Source organism: Mandrillus leucophaeus, unplaced genomic scaffold (assembly GCF_000951045.1).
Source record: "Mandrillus leucophaeus isolate KB7577 unplaced genomic scaffold, Mleu.le_1.0 Scaffold29, whole genome shotgun sequence".
NCBI classification, from domain to species: Eukaryota; Metazoa; Chordata; class Mammalia; order Primates; family Cercopithecidae; genus Mandrillus; species Mandrillus leucophaeus.
The window spans coordinates 1653933-1674801 of NW_012103031.1; the positions used below are offsets into that span (position 1 = coordinate 1653933).

General features: G+C 47.8%; 1 protein-coding gene across 2 annotated transcripts; it reads right to left on the bottom strand.

Moving 5' to 3' along the window:
- Positions 1-5607: 5607 nt before the first annotated feature.
- On the bottom strand, positions 5608-20629 carry ZSCAN25 (zinc finger and SCAN domain containing 25). 2 transcript variants are annotated; one of them, XM_011985755.1, is made up of 9 exons: positions 20564-20614; positions 19382-19456; positions 18927-19056; positions 18444-18528; positions 17586-18018; positions 15998-16199; positions 15284-15375; positions 13676-13799; positions 5608-8819 (listed from the first exon to the last, which is right to left on the bottom strand). In XM_011985755.1, the coding sequence occupies exons 5-9, from the start codon at positions 17970-17972 to the stop codon at positions 7987-7989; spliced, it is 1638 nt and encodes a 545-aa protein (XP_011841145.1). In that variant the 5' UTR covers positions 17973-18018; positions 18444-18528; positions 18927-19056; positions 19382-19456; positions 20564-20614; the 3' UTR covers positions 5608-7986. The 2 variants fall into 2 exon arrangements, with proteins under 2 accessions (XP_011841145.1, XP_011841144.1); XM_011985754.1 differs by lacking the exon at positions 19382-19456 and having other exon boundaries at positions 20564-20629.
- Between the last annotated feature and the right edge of the window lie 240 nt (positions 20630-20869).

The following is a 20869-nucleotide window of genomic DNA, read 5'->3' on the forward strand; positions in this document are numbered from 1 at the left end:
CGATCTCTGCCCTAGTGATTTAAGATATCATTTTTATCATATACTAGATTTCTATATAGAACCCAGTTCATTTCTGAAACTATTATCATAATACATTGGTCTATTTATGGACCAGTATCACATAATCTTAACTGTTGATTTTTTTCCATCACTTATTTTCCATTCCCTCCACCAGAAGCTTAGTCTAGACAGCAGGAACAGAAATGAAGACTGGAAAAATGGTGAGAAAACTGGTTGTCAATGATAAACTTCTCATCGGACATTCCACTTTCCCTTTTCATATAACAGGCTGAGGCTGTTTTCAGAAGTCAGTGAAATTCTTATAGACCGGGTTTTCCTCCAAATTTTTGCAGCCACAGAGATAGTATAATACTCAAATAGCTCCTGCAGGTGGGAGTCAAGGACAAGAGGTGATATCGTTTGTCTGTGCCCCCACCCAAATCTCATCTTGAAGTTTCCATAATCCCCACATGTTGTAGGAGGGACCTGAAGGAAGGTAATTGAATCATGGGAGTGGTTACCCCCATGCTGTTCTCATGATAGTGAGTTCTCACAAGATCTGACGGTTTTATAAGGGGCTTTTCCCCCTTTGCTAGGCACTTCTTCCTGCTGCCATATGAAGAAAGACATGTTTGCTTCCCCTTCAGCCATGATTGCAAGTTTCCCAAGGCCTCCTTATCCCTGAGGAACTGAGTCAATTAAACTTCTCTCCTTTATAAATTACCAGTCTTAGGTAGTTCTTTATAGCAGCATGGGAACAGACTAATACAGGAGGTAAAGACTTCTACCACCTCTCTCCTCCCAATCTCCATCTAAAAGCTCTTCTACCACCTTCTCAAGAGACTGCACTTTTTGACTAGGAAGGGAAAACATGAAGCTCTTGCGTTTGCCACCATTTCCTGGTCTCTGGCCACTCAGATGATAGCACAGAGCTACGGCTAGTGCGTGTGGCAGCAAAACTATTTGCTCTTCCTGAAAGCCAAACTGCTCCTCCCAAGTCCCTCTACTTCTCAGGGCATAACACATATACTACACAAGCATTTCCATCCTCCCTCTCCCAGCAGTTTAATTCTCAGTGACAAAGAATATCGCCTCTCGTCCCCGCTTCATAGCCAATTTTCATGGAGATTTTTTATTGAAAGATATTGATCCTGGGAATGTGCTGGACAAGATGGCTCTCTGGAAGTATATCCTTCCCTGAGATCATACAGAAAACAGGCAGGACAGGAATTCAAAATTGTGAGAGGACCGAGTGAATTTATTTGGCTTAGAGAACTTCCGGCAAGTGAATACAGTAGAACTGCAATTGGTGGCTCAACAAACAGCTAGAGATCATTGCCTATGAGAGAAGCAAGATTTGCTGATGGTTTGGATGTGGGGTATGAGAGCGGGAATCATATCATTCACTAAAATAAGGGAGAGGCCAGGTGCGGTGCCTCACACCTGTAATCCCAGCACTTTGGGAGGGCAAGGCAGGTAATCACCTAAGCTCAGGAGTTTAAGACCAGCCTGACCAACATGGTGAAATCCCATCTCTACTAAAAATACCCAAAATTAGCCGGGATACGGCAGGCGCCTGTAATCCCAGCTACTCTGGAGGCTGAGACAGAATTGCTTGAACCCGGGAGGCGGAGGTTGCAATTAAGCCAAGATCGCACCATTGCACTCCAGCCTGGACAACAAGAGCAAAACTCTGTCTCAACCAATCAATCAGTCAATAAGGGAGAAACAGATTTTGAAGGTGGGAAGAAAACAAAGGGTTTGGTTTAGTGTGTGATGTATGAGACGCCTATTTGACCTTTAATTAGTTTTTGTTTGAGACAGGGTCTTGCTCTGTCACCCTGGCTGGAGTGTAGTGATACAACCTTGGCTCACTGCAGCCTTGACCTCCTGGGCTCAAGCAATCCTTCCACCTCAACCTCTTGAGTAGCATGCCATGATGCTCAGCTAATTTTTTAACTTTTTGTAGCGACGGGGGTCTCCTTATGTTGCCCAGGCCGGTCTTGAGCTCCTGGGCTCAAATGATCCTCCCACCTCAGCCTTCCCAAGTGCTGGGATTACAGGCGGAAGCTACTGCACCCAGCCTAAGTAAGTAATTATACATGAGTTAGAATTCACAGGAGAAATCTACAACCCACTGGAATCTGGCTTTCCCCCACTATGCCACTGAAACTGCTCTCACCCTAAGTGCCTTCTAATTGCTGAAACAGGTAGAAATCCAGGTCTTCCTTTCATTCAAATATTTACCGTCTCCTGTTACGGAGTAAAGAGCCTGTAACTGCCTGCACTGCGCTTAAGCGGCCCTTGCTAAGGGAAGGTTAGTCTACATCCAAGCAGAGGCTCATTGTGACGCAGAGGCATTGGGGCAGGGACCTGCCTGACAGGAACCCAAAGCAGCAGTGCTAGAGCCAGGCTGCCTCCACAGGGACCACCTAGTTTGTTTGCTATAGAATTGCAGGCCCCTGCCCTGAGATTAGACTTCAACAGCTCTTGACTCGGCTTCACAATACTACCTTTACCCCCAAGTGATGTCTAATAAAACTCCTTTGTTTTCTAGGAACTAAGTGGAGACTTTAAACTCCGCAGGAAACATATCCAGTCCATGGAGTTCCAGTCCTCCTCTCAATAGCTAAAAATTCTAATTGACATAAGATATTATCCTGAATGCTAAGAGCAGTGATTCTTAGCTAAGGTCAATTCTGCCTCCTCCAGGGGATGTCGAACTGTTTCCTCTTCCTGAAAGCCAAATTGCTCCTCCAGAAACATCTTTGGTTGTTACAGCCAGCAGGTGCTACTGGCATCCGGTAGGTTGAGGCCAGGATTGCTGCTAACATCCTACAATGCATAAAGCAGCCAAGACAGCTGCCAACAGAGAATTATCTGGCACAAAATGTTAACTGTGCAGGGGTTGAGAAACCTAGCGAAGTTTAAGGGCAAGTACATGCTAGAGAAACATGTTGCTGCCTGTCATTTTCCCTGTCTCAAAAGTGGATTAAGTCAATCTGTGCTGTAAAGGGGAGAGGGAGGGGACTTGAAACCAGCTTCTTCTTCTTATTATTATTATTATTATTATTGAGACAGAGTCTCGCTCTGTCACCCAGGCTGGAGTGCAGTGGCATGATCTCGGCTCACTGCAACCTCTGCCCCCCGGGTTCAAGTGATTCTCCTGCCTCAGGCACCTGTCACCACGCTCAACTAATTTTTATTTTTATTTTTTTTGAGACGGAGTCTCACTTTGTCACCCAGGTTGGAGTGCAGTGGCGCGATCCCGACTCACTGCAAGTTCCGCCTCCCAGGTTCACACCATTCTCACGCCTCAGCCTCCTGAGTAGCTGGGACTACAGGTGCCCGCCACCATGTCCGGCTATTTTGGTTTTTTTACATTTTTAGTAGAGATGGGGTTTCACTTTGTTAACCAGAATGTTCTCAATCTCCTGACCTTGTGATACACCTGCCTCGGACTCCCAAAGTGCTGGGATTACAGGCATGAGTCACCAGGCCTGGCCAAATTTTTGTATTTTTAATAGAGACAAGGTTTTACCATGTTGTCCAGGCTGGTCTCGAACTCCTGGCCTCAGGTGATCCACCCGCCTTGGCCTCCCAAAGAGCTGGGATTACAAGCGTCAGCCACTGCACCCAGCCAAAACCAGCTTAATTTTTAAGAAAGGTTCTCCTTGCCTCTCAGCTGGGATAAAACAGGTACTGAAAGTATTTTCAGCGTAATCAGCCTGCAGACAACACCCATGGCACACATTATGACATGCACCAAACTTTCTTGATGAAGTATTTCCCCAGGACAGACCTTAGGCAGTTACCTGGTTCTACCACCACCCAAGGGAGAAAACAGATTCCCTTGCAAAGGACAACAGCCTCCCTCATTACCTAGCAGCACAGCACGTGCAACCAAACACCAAAGGTGTACAGCATCATCAGGATGTGAGGCAACCACAGATGCCTTGTCATACAAAAGGAGGCCCATCTATGAGTTGACCAAATACCCCTGTTTGACCCGGAGAGTCCCGGTTTACACCACTGTACCCGCATAATAAATAGCACCCACTTTCACTCTCAAAAGGGGCAGGAAATGTGGAACATTTGCCTGGAACATCTTGTCACGCCAGAAAGCAAAGAAGCTGTCAATGAGAACTAGGGTTGTGTCAAAAGGATTCAGGAGCCAAGGTCCAGGGGCCTCCACTGGTCGAAGGTGAAATAATTTGAGCATCAAATTATAACTGCAGTGGACTGACCAATATCAAGTATGTTTAAATCTATGAGTGCAGGCCAGGTGCAGAGGCTCACACCTGTAATCCCAATACTTTGGAAGGCCAAGGAAGGGGGAGCGCCTTACCCTGGGAGTTTGAGGCTGCAGTGAGCTATAACTGCACCACTGCATTCCTGCCTGGGTGACAGAGCAAGATCCTGTCTCAAAAAAACCAATAAAAGCAAAAAGCTATGAATGCACTGATTTCTACAGACTTGACTCCCTTTACAGGAAACAAAAAGTAACTAGCTCATTATTCTGAAAACAGGCAAATCAAGAGGAGGATGAAGCATTTTCTTGACTTCCCTGTATGAACTGTATCTAAGGGTAACCTACGTCAAAGAAGGGAAATTTCTTACAGAAATATTCCAACTACTAAATGATGAAGCATTTACAGAACTAATGAAACAAATAGATCAAGGCTTCTAAAATCATATGAACAGAAACAAGGCATGTCATAATCTATAATGTGTTCTTGCCAAAATGTGAAATATGAATCTGATTACACCTCTAAACACTTCTACATTTTTAGATAATACAGAGGGCAGGGAAATACGTTAAATCATGTCACGGGTATGCAAACAGAAAATGCAGAATGATTAGCTGGACATGGTGGCATACGCCTGTAATCCCAGCTACTTGGGAGGCTGAGGCAGGAGAATCACTTGAACCCGGGACGGGGAGGTTGCAGTGAGCCGAGACTGTGCCACTGCATTGCAGCCTGGGCAACAGAGCGAGACTCCATCTCAAAAAAAAAAACAAACAAACAGAAAATGCAGAATGTAAAAAACTCTCCAGGATAAACGATCCAGTTTTTTAAAATGAATAAATTTCAAGAAGAAAAGGTTAAGTATTACAGATTATAAGCCTTAAGAGACAAAGAAACAAATTATAATGTATTGAAAAATTAGGTGGGTTCTTAAAATTCACTGGATATTTTGACATTAAGGAACTGTTTTGAGAAAGGGTCTTGCTCTGTCTCCCAGGTTGGAGTGCAATGGCACAATCATGGCTCACTGCAACCTCAACCTCTCGGGGTCAAGTGATGCCCAGCCTCAGCCTCCTGAACAGCTGGGACCACAGCGTGTACCACCATGCCCAGTTAATTTTTGTTTGTAGATGAGGTCTCACTATGTTGCTCAGGCTGGTCTCAAACTTCTCTCAAGCAATCCCACCTTGGCCTCCCAAAGTGCGGGGATCACAGGTGTGAGCCACCACACCCAACCGCCCTTACCTTGTACAGGTACACACTGAAATGGTCATAAACAACACTTGGGATATACTTCAAAACTTCAGTGGGGGGAAGAAGATAGGGAGGAAGGAGTGGACAGAGATGAAACAAGATTGATTGATTATGAGTTTATAATAAAGTCAAATGATAAATACATAAAGATTCATTTATATAGGTTTGAAATTATCTATTATAAAAAATTTCTAAAGAATAGAAAAATACAGAAAACAAAATATTTCTTAACATTTGAATAGATATGAAAAATGAGACTACCACAATCCCACGGGAAAAACCCCCTACTAAGAGGCTTTTCTGAGACACTGTCCTAAGCTCTTGGCCCCACAGGAGACAGGGAAGAGGCCAGATAGGAAAGTCAGCAAGGCCCAGCTCCTACTGAAGCTTAAGATATCCCAACTTGCTGAAACCCAGAGGAGTGCTGGCTGCGTATGATTAAACAGCATCCGTGATTCAGGTAAACAGAATGATGAGTGACAAGCAGCCCCCGGAGGTCTCCCAAGTCCCCACCTGCCTTTGGAATACCGCCCACTGGGGATGGCCACGCTCAGGCCAGAAGCCTCCCACTGAGTCTGCCTGGCTGTCAGCCCTGTCTAGCTGCTCTGATAATTGAAGGGGGAAAAAAAGGTGATTTTGCACATGGACCTCAGTATCACAGAGGAGCAGCAGCAGCCCTGTGTGGACATCTCAGATACATTTACGATCTGGTCACTGCAGCCTCGTGGGCACAGCTAATGGGCCAGGAAGACCAAGGAGGGCCATTTGCTAAGTCAAAATTAAACACCATGCTGCCTGCCAAGAACAGGTGATAAAACCATGTTTCAAAGTGGACTGAGTAATACAACTTTGTGTTAGTCATTACCATTTACCTTATTTACAATGGAAAATGAAAAAACAAAATCTCAGTAAAAGAATCCGGTATTAAGAGGCATCAGAAGACAAACCACATTTTGCAATTATAGTACACTGTCAACAAAAGACAAACTCACTCACTCAGCCAGGGTTCAAAGGCACAGCACAATGACACAGCAGTCAGTCCATGCTAGTTACGCAGCTTCCAGAACTTTAAACAGAAATGAAACCCTTCAGTGATGGCACAATAAGGAAGTTTCAACAGTTTACAAATATTGCATCTTCTCATTTTTAAAGAAATGTATATATTTTTAATGCCTACAAACAGCTTTATTTTTCCTGACTTGGCACTCATGCAAAACAGGTCGCTACCAGCTCACCATCCCCAGTGGGTGTCCAGGACCCCGAGTGCCTTGATGACAAGGGTCTAGAGGGCAGAGACCATTCCGTAACAAGAGGTAGGTGGCAAATGCATTTCAGGTCAAGATGCTGACAAAGCCATGAATACAGGCCCAGAGGATTTGCAGGAATATCCATGGGTTCTGAAGATCAGGTACATCCACGAGATGTAAGCTCTACGAGGTCAATGACGTCTCTCCCTATTTTATTCATGGATGTCTCTCAAGCACCCAGAAGAGTTCCTGACATGTTAGGGCCTGAATAAACACTTGAGAAATGGGTCAAATGAGAATGGGGCGAAATTAATTTTATGTACTATAAAGTGCCATCAAATATAGGGCGTTAATACTAGTTCACCTTTCCGACTCATTTTAACAGTTCTTTCTAGAGAACTGTTTTTTAAAATACTCTGATGTTTATTCAGTGATCAATAGCAAAATAGTAACTTCCTAACAGTTGGTGTTGACAGTTGTTATAGTGCAAGGAATAATGGATGGGGAAGTTTTACAAATGAGGATAGAATGTTACAGCCTGACACAGACGAGGCTCCAAATAATGTAAAATTCACACAGTTGCCTGGGAGCAGATCCCAGCTGGGGCAGGAGGTTTCAGCACGGGGCAGGAGGGCAGGAGTGGTCATGGGAAAATGTTCTCATGAGCACACAGCACAGATACCCTGAGAATGCCTCAGGTCATGGGCTGTTGCATGCGTCCCCAATGCACGAGCCTCAGGGGAATGAGGTCTAGTCTCTTATTCACCACTGCATTCCCACGGCCAGGTGCTCAGAGGGTGTTCAATAAATGTTTGTTCAATGGAAAAGAGAGGGGGGGGGGAAGAGTCTGAGCTAACGACCCTGCAGGCAGGACAGAGCCCTCAGGAAGACGAGGTCCCAGCTACCAACACGTGTCACGGTTATGCCTTTACTCCCAGCCTTGTTCGGCAGGGGGACACAGACAGTCCACTGAAGGAGAAAATCTCAGCCTGAACTGAACCACAGGAGACTGCTTCTCTCAAACATGGGAAGAAAAATTGTTTAGCACCACTTGGGTAAGAGACGGAAGCAGCTATGCTCTTGGAAGCTCTAAGTAAGCCAGGCCTTGCCTTTCCTGCGTTTGCGAATGGGTGGGAAGGCAATGGGACCAGTGCTTTCCTGCAGCCTCACCTTGCGCCCCGCAGGGCCCTGCAGTGAGAAAGATGAATGATGGTGCTGCCTGCCACCTGCTGTGCTCACTGCACCAGCGGCTCCTGGCGGTGCTGGGTCTTCTGGTGCCGGTTGAGGATGGACCTCTGGTTGAAGCTTCGCCCACAGGCAGGACAGTGGTACGGCTTCTCCCCTGTGTGGATCCTCTGGTGTCGGACCAGCCGCTCCCCTTTGCTGAACCGCTTCCCGCACACCTGGCACCCATACGGCTTCTCACCAGTGTGGGCACGCCGGTGCACCGCCAGGTTGGCATTCCTGCTGAAGCTCTTGCCGCACTCGCAGGTGTAGGGCTTCTCCCCGGTGTGCGTCCTCCGGTGCACCTGCAGGTGCTGCCGGCGGCTGAAGCTCTTCCAGCAGTCCCCACACTTGTAGGGCTTCTCCCCGGTGTGGCTGCGCTGGTGCACCTCCAGGTGGTGTCTCTGGCTGAAGGTTTTCCAGCACTCACTGCACACGTAGGGCCTCTTTCCCAGGTGGGTTCTCTGGTGCTTCATCAGGTACTCTCTCAGGGTAAAGCCCTTCCCACACTCCACACAGCCATAGGACTTCTCCTCTTCGTGGGTTCGCTGGTGCCTGACAAGATTGGAGCTCCGACTGAATCCTTTCCCACACTCGGGGCACTGGAAAGGCTTCCAGAAGGAGCTGTGGGTTTTGACTTCGTCAGGCAGGGGGATGGCACCATGCTGGGGAGGAGGAAGCCCGGGCGCACTGCCCGCAGAGCCACCAGGCTCCTGCTCACAGGCCCTTCCGAGCCCAGGGCCCTGGAGAGTGGCTTCCCCAAACCTCTCTGACGTCAGTGCCACCAGCGCCCCTTTCAGGTCTTCCTGTGGGGGTTTTGCCTCCTTTTCCTTGCTCCCACCGCCTACAGGACAGGAGGAGATAAAGATTGATTCTGTGGTAGCCGCAGGACATTTACAGGTTAGAACTCTGCTTCACAGGGGTCCCATTCACCGTTCCTTCTCTTTTTTCCTTTGACCAACAACCTCAACTCAGGCTTTCCTTACTTCTTTTTCCTTATTTCCACTTCCATGTCTTCTCACAGAATAGTCTGCCAAATTCAGTGCCCGCCCACTTATCTTGCTGCTAATCTAGACTTTTATTTCCTTCAAAATGTAGCTCAATAATTTCCTCTAAGACACTCACCGTGATTATTCTCTTACTCTGGGCCTCTTCAGCACTGTGCACCTAACTAGCACTTTATTATTCTGTACCTATTTACATGTGACTTTGTTGGAAATGCTGTTTCCATTCATCCAGATGTCCTGCGCCTTCCCCAAACAATTCTACACCTGCTGTAGCACAGGGCAGCATGCAGCTCTCCAGACCTTCCAGGTGCCTGCTCAGCCCCCCGTCCTGCCCACATGCTCCCTCTGCCTAACCAGGGTCTCCTAGGAGCCTGACAGGGGACTGACTCAGGGAAGATGCTTGCTAACTGCTGGCTGAATGAATGAAGCAGGCTTCACTGAGGCTCCTGCAGGAGAAAACCCCTAGGTAGCACATTTATCAGGACTGAGACCATGATGCTGCTGAAATGCTCAGCCTCACCCTTCCTTCATCCTCACTCTGATCCTTCCTATACTCTCTCTAAATTAACAGAACAGGTGTTTATGGAAGAGTAAGAGGAAGGGGAGGAGAAGAGAAGAAAAGAAAAGGTACTGGGGAAGAAAGAGGCGAAGAGAAAAAAAGAAAAGGAGAAATAAGTGGTGCTTAGAGTCCTTTTAGGCAAGATGACTAGAAGACAAAAAAAAAACCTGACAGTATATGCCTCCTGGTTTGATAAAATATGAAATACATACATATCAGCTTCGATTTTACTTTGTAAACTTTTCATGAAAGTAAAAGTGTACAAGCCATTTATGTTTTGTATATGCAAAGATTTTATTTTTTTTTGGATCCAGTGCTGGCTAAAAAATGTCAAGTTACCCTTTTTCTCCTTTTTGTGGAGATGGGGGCCTCACTATGTTGCCCAGGCTGGTCTCAAATTCCTCGGCTCAAGTGACCCTCCTGCCTCTGCCTCACTGAGTGCTGGGATTACAGATGTGCATCACCACACCCTATGCAAATTTTCTTAACAAACCCAACCACGTAAACCGCATTCAGTTCAACAAACAGAACATAACCAGTCCCAAGAAGCCCGTTTTTCATCTCCTCCATTACTATACCCTGCCATATATAGTATATACACATACGGTATATATATAATATACATATATAGTACACATATATATTATACCAAGGGGAACACACTGTCCAGACTTTTTTGTCCGTTCTTGAATGTCATGTAATTGTCTCACACATTGTTTCTGGCCTCTTCTGCTCAATATCATGTTTGTAACATACACCTATGTCATGGTGTGAAGCTGTAGTTTATTCTTTTTCACTGGTGTATAGTATTCCACTGTGAGTATGTGTGTGTGTCTGTGTATATATAGAGAGAGATATATAGATAATAGATAGAGTGCAACCTACTTATTAATTTGACTGATGTTCATGTGGGTAGTTTTCAGTTTTGAGGTGCTACGAATAGTAAGATTAAAACTAAATGCAATGCACAAACCACTAGATCTTGGGGAAATCTGACTATGCACTAGATGTTACACACATGGAATTTATGTTTATTTTCTTAGATGGAATTATGCTACTGGTCTATGTTGGGAATGTCATTGTGACACAAATGCTGAAGTATTTACAGATGAAAGATTGAGATGCCTCCAACTTTCATGTCATTCCAAAAAAAACACACATTATACAGCTAAATATGGCAAACATTAACAACTGGTGAATCTACATAAAGGCCTAAGTGTGTTCTCTGTACTAGTCTTAGCTTTTCTGTATGTTTGAAAATTTGCATAAAAAGAGTTCAAAATATAAAGCTGCAGGAAAAATAAATACAATGAGATACCTAAACATAAATAGAGACACTGGGAGAAAGACACAGTAGTGGAAGAGAAGGGACCTAGCAGTAAGAAACCGGTTTTGAGTGCTGCACTGGCTGCTCAACTGCTGCGTGATCATGGGAAAATTAACCTCTCTGAGCCTTACATTCTTCACCTTCAAAATGGATTGTACACTCATGAAGTTCACTGCACACATGGAGCAGGAATGCAACGGTTCGTGGTATTATTTTAACCCCCAGACCATCTACCTGACTTACAGCTACTTCCAGGGACCATCCACTTAGATCTCAAAGTCAACAAATGGAACTTTCCATTCTTCCTCCCTCTTAGGAAAACGCTTCCCTCCCTTTCTGACAGGAGTAACATAATTTTTCCAGTCTTTACAGGAGTAACATAATTTTTAGTCCCAGCCAGGATCCTAAGACGTAGACTCCTCTCTGATTCTTCTCTTTCCTCCCCTCTGGCCAATCTGTGGCCCATCCTTGGAAGCATATTTCAGTAAACCCTCTTCTTCATGGCCACTGGCCTGGTTCCTGCTCTTACCCCGGTGCCTACATTATTTCAACCCTCCAGACTGGCCGTACCCTGCTGTCGATCCAATTTCCTCAAGTAAAACCTCCATCACATTACTCTGCGCAGAAAAAAATTTTAAAACAAGGACCGCAAGTCCTCATGGCCGGCCTCACTCTCCTCACTCCTGCCCCCTCCTTACTCCTGAGCACTCGTCTCTCACTCCAAGGCCCTCATCACCCTGGGAACCAGCCTGCAGAGTCCAGGCCTCCCACTCGTTTTGCCTCTGTGATTCCAAATCATCTTGTGAGTTCTTGCTCCAGTCCTTGTGGCCATGACTGCAATTACAACTCAGACGACAAGGTCTGCACCTCACGGTCCACTAAGGAGAACAGATGAACAACTGAAAGTGATCTGGGCAGCCACCTAGCTCAACCCTGCCCTGTGCATCCAGCCTCTTTACAGGTGAAGCAGCTCAGGCCCAGCCCCACGCAGCTGTCAGGACAAGCACCAGGACGACCCAAGTGTGATTTCCAGGAAGACCTGAAAGCTGGGACAGCAAGTGAATGGTACACTTGGGAAATGGGCCTTCGTGTCACCTGGCCTCAGCAGAAATTGAACATTTCTGTTCAATTTCAGGTGGGGGCTTGAGTTGCTCTGAGTTCTGAGACACCGAGCTAGTGAGGGGACAAGAACAGAACCAGTCTCCAGAACAGTCAGAAATGGCCAGGAGGGCATGAAAACCTTGTGAGAATGGGGGCGAGGGGCTCCTCACCCCACACAGCAGCATCACTGGAACGGGAACACCCCTGAGGGGGACCCTGGCACCAGGACACTGGCACCTTTGTCTGGGGCTTGTCACTCGAGCCCCTGCTTTGTTCTGTCATCCTCTGCCACCACGGCAATCACACATCTCCAAGTAAAGTATGCTGACATCGTTCTGCCACTCACATCACTGTCACGCTGTGCCAACCATGCCCTGGACCCAGGTCTCCCAAGAGCCCAGTGCCCCTTACCCTATCCCACTATTACATGCACATGGCCTCTTCCCCTGAACTCTAAGACCCCACAGGCAAGCACCTTTATTTTTAACTCTTCATAGTGACCAGAACAGCACTGGCCACAGAGCAGGTGCCAAGTCCAGCTCTGTGGTGAACAAATGAGTGAAGGCTGATGGCTCCTACAAGAATCCCTTAGTAATATTTCAGCACTAACTAAACAATCTAACAATACCATGGTCACCACACATTTAGATGTACTGCCTCCCTTCATCCTCATAGCACCATGAGCACAGGTTCCATGAACAGTCTCATTCCACAATGGAGGAAACTGAGACCTGGAAAGCTCAAGGGAGATGCTCAAGGTCAGGGTCAGCAAGTGGAGGGGCAGGATGGATTCTCTTATGTCCTGAAGGAAGCACAGGGATAATCCTGATCATCCTTCAAAGCATTTCAAGATAAGGAAAGGCCAGGTGGAGTCAGTACAGATGGGAGGTCAGTGCACAACCCACAAAGAAGTTATGAAACAAAAAAGAAGAAAATCAAAGAACAAGGAGAGGCCGTTCCAGCCACAGTGTTTCCTCTCCCCGCTGGTGTCCTCATTCCACCCATGCAGACTCTCCATACTGCCCCTCGCCCTGACAGCCCCAAAGCCCTGCAGTGCGCTCTGCTGGCAACCCCTGTGGGCTCTCTCCTGCTGCTCCTCCTCCCATGAGCTGCTGTCACACACAATGGCTGCATCCCCACAGGCTCTGAGTCCAGGTCAAACCCAGCCACCACCTGAGGCCCAGCGCAGCTCCGCTTCCTCTGTGACTTGGGCCACTCTGACCTCTACCATCACGAAGCCCTCTCATGCCCTCCTACATGCACACTGTGAGCTCCGATGCTTTCATGCACGTTAGTCCTGCCCACTTCCTGCCCCAGGAGAAAACCACTAACACAGGGCCCACATGCAGGGAGCACTCAATAAATATCTGAACAAGCTCAGATGCCCCATCTTTTGCTGTTGGTATCTTGCTCTCAAGCCCTCTTTGTCTTTAATCATGGACACAGTGTAGGTGTTTGGGGGTCCTCATGACTGACCTGTCTCCATACAGCCAGAATAATGGCCTCATGATTTCCTGCTCCATTATTCGGCTCCTCTCTTGACACAGGAAAGAAGCTCCTCGTGCCCTGTGGTCCATGCTGGACCCATTTACCCACCTGCCATGAAGTCTCCTTCCTTTGCCAGGAGTACCAGAGCTACGGCAGAACCCCTGACCTGAGCTTTCAGAACTCCCCAGTTCCTCACCTGTGGGTGGAGACAGTCTTACCTGGGCAGACCCTGCAGTCCTGCGGTTCCACATACTCCCCAAAGCAGTCTATCTGGGCTGGGGTCACATGCCTCCACTCCTCCTCAGGGAAGGCCAGGGCCATATCTTTAAATGGCCCCAACCCCTGCAACAACAGGAGATTGCTATGAATAAAGAAAGAATCCTAGGCCAGAGACAGTGGCTTATGTCTGTAATTCAACTTCCTCCCAACCAGCTTCCTCCCAACAGTTGAACTGGAGTAATCTACTTGTTTGAGCCACTGTGGTTTTGAGCCTCTGTGGCTGGGGCTCAGCTTGCGCCTAACAACCAAGGCACCTCATTTCCATTCTGCAGCAGCCTCCACTTTCATGCTTGACAGAGCCTGGCAGCCGCTATTTACCTTCTCATCAAAAAGAAAGTTCACATTCAGCCAAGCCCTGTCTTAAGAACAAGGCTGTGATAAAATAAATGCATCCTCAATTTCTCACTCACTGCACCATGAAGAACTATTATGGTACAAGGGAGGGTCCAACCAAATTAAAAAGCACTGATGTCATTCCTCATCCCCTCCAAAGTACGTCCTTGGAGAACAGGAAAGGGAAATGATGCTGGCATCCAGCCTTGCCCAAATATGGCTTGAGCAGGGCCAGAGTTGATCCCCTTCTTTTTTCTGCCAAACACCTTTTCCTCTTCAAAGAACTCTTTTAGACTCGCCTCCTTGAGGAAGGTGCCCCACTGGAAAGCCCCCACCTCCCTGGTAGCACTCAGCACCCTGTGGAAGAGAGAGCACCCCATCTAAGCTTCAGTTACACATTTGTGGCAGATGAGTAATGTTAACGAGGTAGTGTGGCCTAGTGTGGCCTCTGTGGCCACAGAGACCACCCTGCTCAATGCTCCTGGAAGCCCCAACCCTGAGTCAGCCACATTCCTGCTGAGGTTAGGGGACAGGGAAGTTTCCAAAACAGGAAAAGCAGCAGCAGAAGTATCCATAAAGGACAACCACAAAGGGTTACCTCGGGGCCAACCAGCATGGCCTAGATAGCCCTAGGGGGTTTCTATCTGTAACAGTTATTAAGAGTCCATCTGTGGCCAGGTGCGGTGGCTCACGCCTGTAATCCCAACACTTTGGGAGGCCGAGGCGGGTGGATCACAAGGTCAGGAGATCAAGACCATCCTGGCTAACACAGTGAAACCCCGTCTCTACTAAAAATACAAAAAATTAGCCAGGCGTGGTGGCGGGCTCTCTTATACACATCTAGATGTGTATAAGAGACAGACTTGGGAGGCTGAGGCAGGAGAATGGCGTGAACCTGGGAGGCGGAACTTGCAGTGAGCCGAGACTGCACCACTGCACTCTAGCCTGGGCAGAGCGAGACTCCGTCTCAAAAAAAAAAAAAAAAAAATAGTCCATCTGTGGCTCAGGCTCCACACATAAGGTTCAATGCAAATTAACAACTGGGGCTGGTGGTTCAGCGGAGGAAACCACACCATCAGGTCCACCAGGACTAGGAAGGGAGAATGACTCAACTTGGGGGTGGGGAGGGCGCACTGTTGTGCAGAGAAACCCTGGGGAAGGTGAACCTCAATCAAAGCAACACCATGATCTCTGGAAAGGGAGTCAGAGCTCACCTGCGGTCCAGCGGTAAAGAACCCAGCTGCCATCTCTTGGTCTCTGGGATTCATTGTGGGGAGGCCAGGACCTGCCTGCAGAACAGGTAGTGCTGAGCAGGGACAAAAAGCATAATATCAGAAGGATCAGTGATGTCATGCTGTTAGCTCGTTCAAAGGTGTGCCCCACCAGATGCACACAACCTCAGGAACCAGGAGACTCCAGACAAAATCACTTTTCACTTTGGTACCATGTTTTCCCATGCACAGGGGCCTGGGTGTCTCCTGCCCTGTTCTCAGCTGGCAAGATTGTCCCAGCCCTGTCCCTTTAGGGCTACCCATGCTCCCCAGTCACACTCTGGGAATAACCCCCTTTGAGATTCAGTAGCAAAATAAAGCTACGTATTACTTTGGGGGATACAGTTCATCTGCCCACTGAAAAAGTATTCCTGCAAGTCAGCTGAATATTTCCTGGTAGTTTCTAGAAAGGATCTGAGGGAAAGAAAAGAAAAATAATAGGAAAGCTTGATCCCAGATATCCCCTCCAGACACCAGAGGGTAAAGGGAGAAGAAACAGTTTCACTTCATCTATTTCCTAAGGTGGAGGAAGCAGCCAAGAAAATTCACAATTACACCTCGTGGGTAACTTAGTTGCTCCACTGCTGGGTTTCTGAAGAGGGTTGGCTGCATAGCAGTTTCCTGTGCCCTGACATCCCACTATCTGCTCTTACTCACCTTGCTCCTGGAAGGCCCGCGTCTCATCTCCAGGGTCCTGACTGAGCTGCTCCTCGGTACCCGGGTTTGGACCTTGAACTCCTTCCCCAGGGGGCATCCCCCACTCAGGCTTGACCTCCACTGGCCCCAGCTGGATGCCTGGCTCCCAAGTGCCTCTGCAAAGTGCTGTTTCCTCCTGCTCCCCCTGCCCGTGGCATGGAACCTAAGAACAGTTCCCAACACAGATTAGAATGAGGCCTGGGCAAGGCTGTTATGAAGGGAATTGAATTAAAATCTAAAAAGAGAATCAAGAAAAGACCCACTCCAGCTTTAGGGGAGAGGCAGGAAAAATCAGCTGAGCTCTTCCCCAGGACATCAGTGACGAAGTGAAAAGGAAGCTAAACTCCCTGCATCAGGCCCTGAGCAACTTTTATCTGTTCATGCCATTTGACAAGGATCCCTTCTACCTGCCATCACCAAGCCCAAATATTATCCTGCTGAGGATTTCAGCACAATATATTCACTAAAAAAAAAAAAAAATTCTTAATTGAAGAAGCTGAAAATAAAAAATCCAAAGCCTAGACCCCGCAGTGAATAGGCTAGTGAGAAACAGTTGCTTTAAAGAGAGCCAGGAAGCCTGGGCAACACGGTGAGACTCCATCTCTACAAAAAATAAAAAAAATTAGCCAGGCAGGGTGGTACATGCCTGTGGTGTCAGCTACTCAGGAGGCTGAGGTGGGAGGATCAACTGAGCCAGGAGCTCAAGGCTGCAGTAAGCTAGGATTGTGCCACTGCACTCCAGCCTGGGCTGTCGCCTGACCCTGTCTTGTCTCAAAAATAATAAATTAAAAAGAGCAAGGAAAATCAGGAGGACTCTCACACTGAGAAAAACACACAAAAACAAGGCCTTTCTGGTCCACTTTTAAGCTCCTGAGTTGGGAGTAGGAAAAAATTCTCTTAGGATTCTGAAGACAGGAAGTCAGGGTGACGAGAGTGTGTACGTGAGCCTGAACTACAGAAGGATGGGGGCTTGTGAGCAAGACGGTGTCATCAGTCCTGCTCGCCTTTCCCACTCGTCCATCAGGGGGCTGTACCACAGAGTGACCGAAATATGACTGGAACCTCAAGGAAGCACATGTGGTGCAAGTCACTTGTTGTCATTACAGCAGCACCAGAGAATTGTTACAGGAGCCCTGTGAGCCACAGAGAAACAGCACTGCTACTGACAACCCTTTTCTGGAAAAAGATTCCCCAGGCAGGATTCTCTGCCTTCCCAGAGGCATCTCTGTCCAAAGCAGGGTCAGTTCTATAAGGGACCCCAAAAACAATCACAACTGCCTTCTTTTTGTCTGATGCCCACAAGGGAAATATGGCCAGGCCTCTGCCCTCATGACCAGAGGCTTCAGGCCCTTCTGCATTAGAGCATCTCCCCTGGAAATGGCTTTTCTTGCTGAAAACTCCACTGCTCTCCAAAAAGGGCCTCAGGGAGTCTGAGGGCAGAGGAGGGAGGTTCCACACCTCATCCACTCCTACTTCCTCAAATCTTTGGATTCTTTAACACTCCCTGCCCACGCCAAGGGCGCCAGACCTGGATCCCCTCCTCACCCACCGCCTTGGCCTCCAGCGCTCTTTCTGTCAGGTCCTCCACTATGGCAGCCAGAGCCTTGCCACTCTCTGGGCCATGTTCCCGGATCCAGGTGTAGAACTCGCGGGGCAGGATAGTGAGGAACTGCTCCAGCACCAGCAGCTCCAGGATCTGCTCCTTGGTGTGCAACTCTGGCCTCAGCCACCGACGACAGAGTTCCTGGAGCTCCCTAAGAGCTTCCTGGGGTCCAGCTGCCTCCTGGTAGCGGAACTGCCGAAACCTTAGCCGAAAAGTCTCTGGACTAGGGTCTTCCCTTCCTCTGCCCCATGGCAACTCTTTCTCCAGTTTCACCACAGGAACACCCAACTGCTGCTGAGGAGCTTCCGCCATCTCTGGATGCTCTTTAAGCATCTTCACACTCCCTCCGAGGAGACTGAGAATGACCACATCAATGACCCTTTTGAGAACAAGAGACATGTAGAAGGTCAGCCCATCCCAGTCTGTCTCTACATCAAGGAATATTCCACTGGAGAACACAGTAATTACCTTTTACAAGGCATTTTCAAAAGACTGAACACAGATCCCAAAAGTCAGGTCAATTCAACATAGTAATCATTTGCTAAGCACCTATTAGGTACAGAGACTAAATAGAAAATGTCTAGGATTTTGCTTATACCCACAAACAACTTAGGATCTCACTGAAGAATAACACTATAATCAGAGAAAAATATATAATGGGTTATAACTGGGTTAGTCGCCGGGGCCTACTCTTCCAATGCTAAAGGAAACATACATGCAACACACAAACACACACGTATACACACACAACAGGTAGGCAGAAACAACAAACAAAATAGAGAACAAGACATACTGGGAGCTTGCCCTCTTGAAACTCATATGCTGGTACAGCAGACAGAAAAAGTCAAATGGAAGCAACTTTTTTAAAAACTGCAAGTGGGGACAAGTTCTAGAAAGAAAATAAGTAGAGTGCTCTGGTAACAGGGGGCAAATGACTTGAAAAAGGCTTTTCTAAAGACATGACACTGGGCTCACTTAAGGATGAGAATGAGTCAGTTATTCTAAGAGCATTTCAGGCAAAAGCCCTGAGGCTAAGACATTACGTAAGGTGTCCAAGAACAAGCCATATTTCAGTGTGGCTTCAGCAGAGGGAGGGGCAGAGCTGCAACAGAAGAGGTGGCAGAGGCAGACAGAAACCACATCACCCAGAGCCTGCGCCACAGTAAGAATTATGAACTTCATTCGTATTTCTTACTTTAGCGAGGAACTACATGTTTTATAAAAGTCATTCTGCCTGTGTGTTGACAGGGAATAGGTTAGAGGTGGCAAGAGGGAAATGGCACTTACAGTGATTCAAGCAGGAGATGATAGGGGTTTACATCAGGGTGGTGGCAAAGAGTCAGACAAAATCAAGACGTATTTTGGATATTAAAACCAACAAATTTGCTGACGGCTTAGATGTGATGGTGCACTCAACCTGAAAAAGACAATGGAGCGACATACATACCATATTATAAATGATCAAAAGATTTCTAACTTGTACAGGCTTTACTATTTAGAAAGCATGTGAACACATACTTCATTTAATACTTAAAACACTTCTGTAGGGTGCATACTACTCCTCCTACTTTTCAGAAGGAAAAAAAAAAAAGAGACTAGATGATAACTGCCTCCCAAAATACATGGTATAGATTGAAACAAAAAAAAACATGCGAAGTCAAAAAGAGAGAAAACTAATCAAAGTCCAAGTATTCAAGGAAAACAAGAGGCTTGAAGTAGACTGCAGCATGAGTCCTATTTACTTCCAAGTGGATTAGGTGGAAGACCTAGGCTGGGAAGACAGACTTGGAAGTCCAAAGCATCAGGGGAAGGGGATCCTGCTTGTCAGAAAACGGAAAGATCACCTGACTGGAGCAGACAACGGGCAGCTGGCAGGAGACACACCCCAAAGCATCTGCTAAATATTCTGTTGGGAGTTTGTGTATTTATCTACCCCCACTTAAACCAATTTTATATTTTCAGTCTATTCATTGACTCTGCAACATTAAGATTTCTCTTTCATTCCTTTCTGGCTATTGCATTGGTTCACTCCACTAGTGCATTTCATGCACTATAGTGCAAATGTTTACCCATGTGTCTCCCTCTAACAGACTCCCTGGAGGCAAGAAAGATCCTCATTCATCTTTTATCTCTGCCATATGACAAACAGAAGGTGCCCCATTGCTATTCTTTATTTCCCCCCACCCATTGTTACTCTTTTGTTTCTTTTTGAGACAGGGTCTCAGGGTTTTGTCACCCCAGCTGGTGAGCAGTGGTGCGATCACTGCAGCCTTTGCCTCCTGGGATGAGGCGATCCTCCCACCTCAGCCTCCAGAGTAGCTGGAACTACTGGCAAGTACCACCATGACCAGCTAATTTTTTTTATTTTTGTAGAGACAGTGTCTTCCTACGTTTCCCAGGCTGGAGTGCAGTGGCATGAATGTAAGTCACTGCAGCCTTGAACTCCTAGGCTCAGGAGATTATCCTGCCCCAGCCTCCTGAGTAGCTGGGACCACAGGCGCGTGCCACCATGCCAGGCTACTTTTTAATTTTTGTAGAGACAGGGTCTTGCTACGTTGACCAGGCTGGTCCATCACTATTCTTTCAATAAGTGTCCTACGTGATTACTTTGACTTTGCAGAGAGTTCTGCTTTGGTTCAAGATCTCTTCGGGTTCGTAGCCAGCCCTGCACTAAGCCAAGCCTGGCAGAACGGGTTCAGCCTCGCTCCTACCTGAGCCTACAACGCGGCGGCCCCTCAGAGTCCGGCCCCTCAGAGTCCAGACCCGCAGGGCCTCGGGGCCGCGGAATGCAGCTCCGGAGAGACTTGCCGCCCCCAGCCGGGGCTGAGCGAAGGGAGACGGGCTCTAGTGCAACCCCGCTGCCGCCGAGCCCCGTAGCGGCACCAAAACCCGTCAACGCAGCCGTTTACCACCTCTCCCGCCACCCGCTGCGGCCCTGAAGATGCTCTCACCCGCCAGGGTCGCCAGTGCCCTCCGCGGACCGGAAGTGAACCGCGGACGCTGTCAGACAGGTGCGTAAGGAAAGACTCGCTTCCGTGTCCTCTCTAGGATGCTCGGAGGTCTCGGCGGATGCGCCTCGATGGTCGCTGATCCCAGCCTGCTGTTACGAGCCCGGCGAGGCGAGACCACCAGGGCTTCCGCAAGACTGACTGCTCAGCTCGAGGCGCTCTGTCGCCAGGCCCGTTTCTACCTCCGTGCCTTTGCACCTGCTTGCCCTCCGTGAAGAGGAC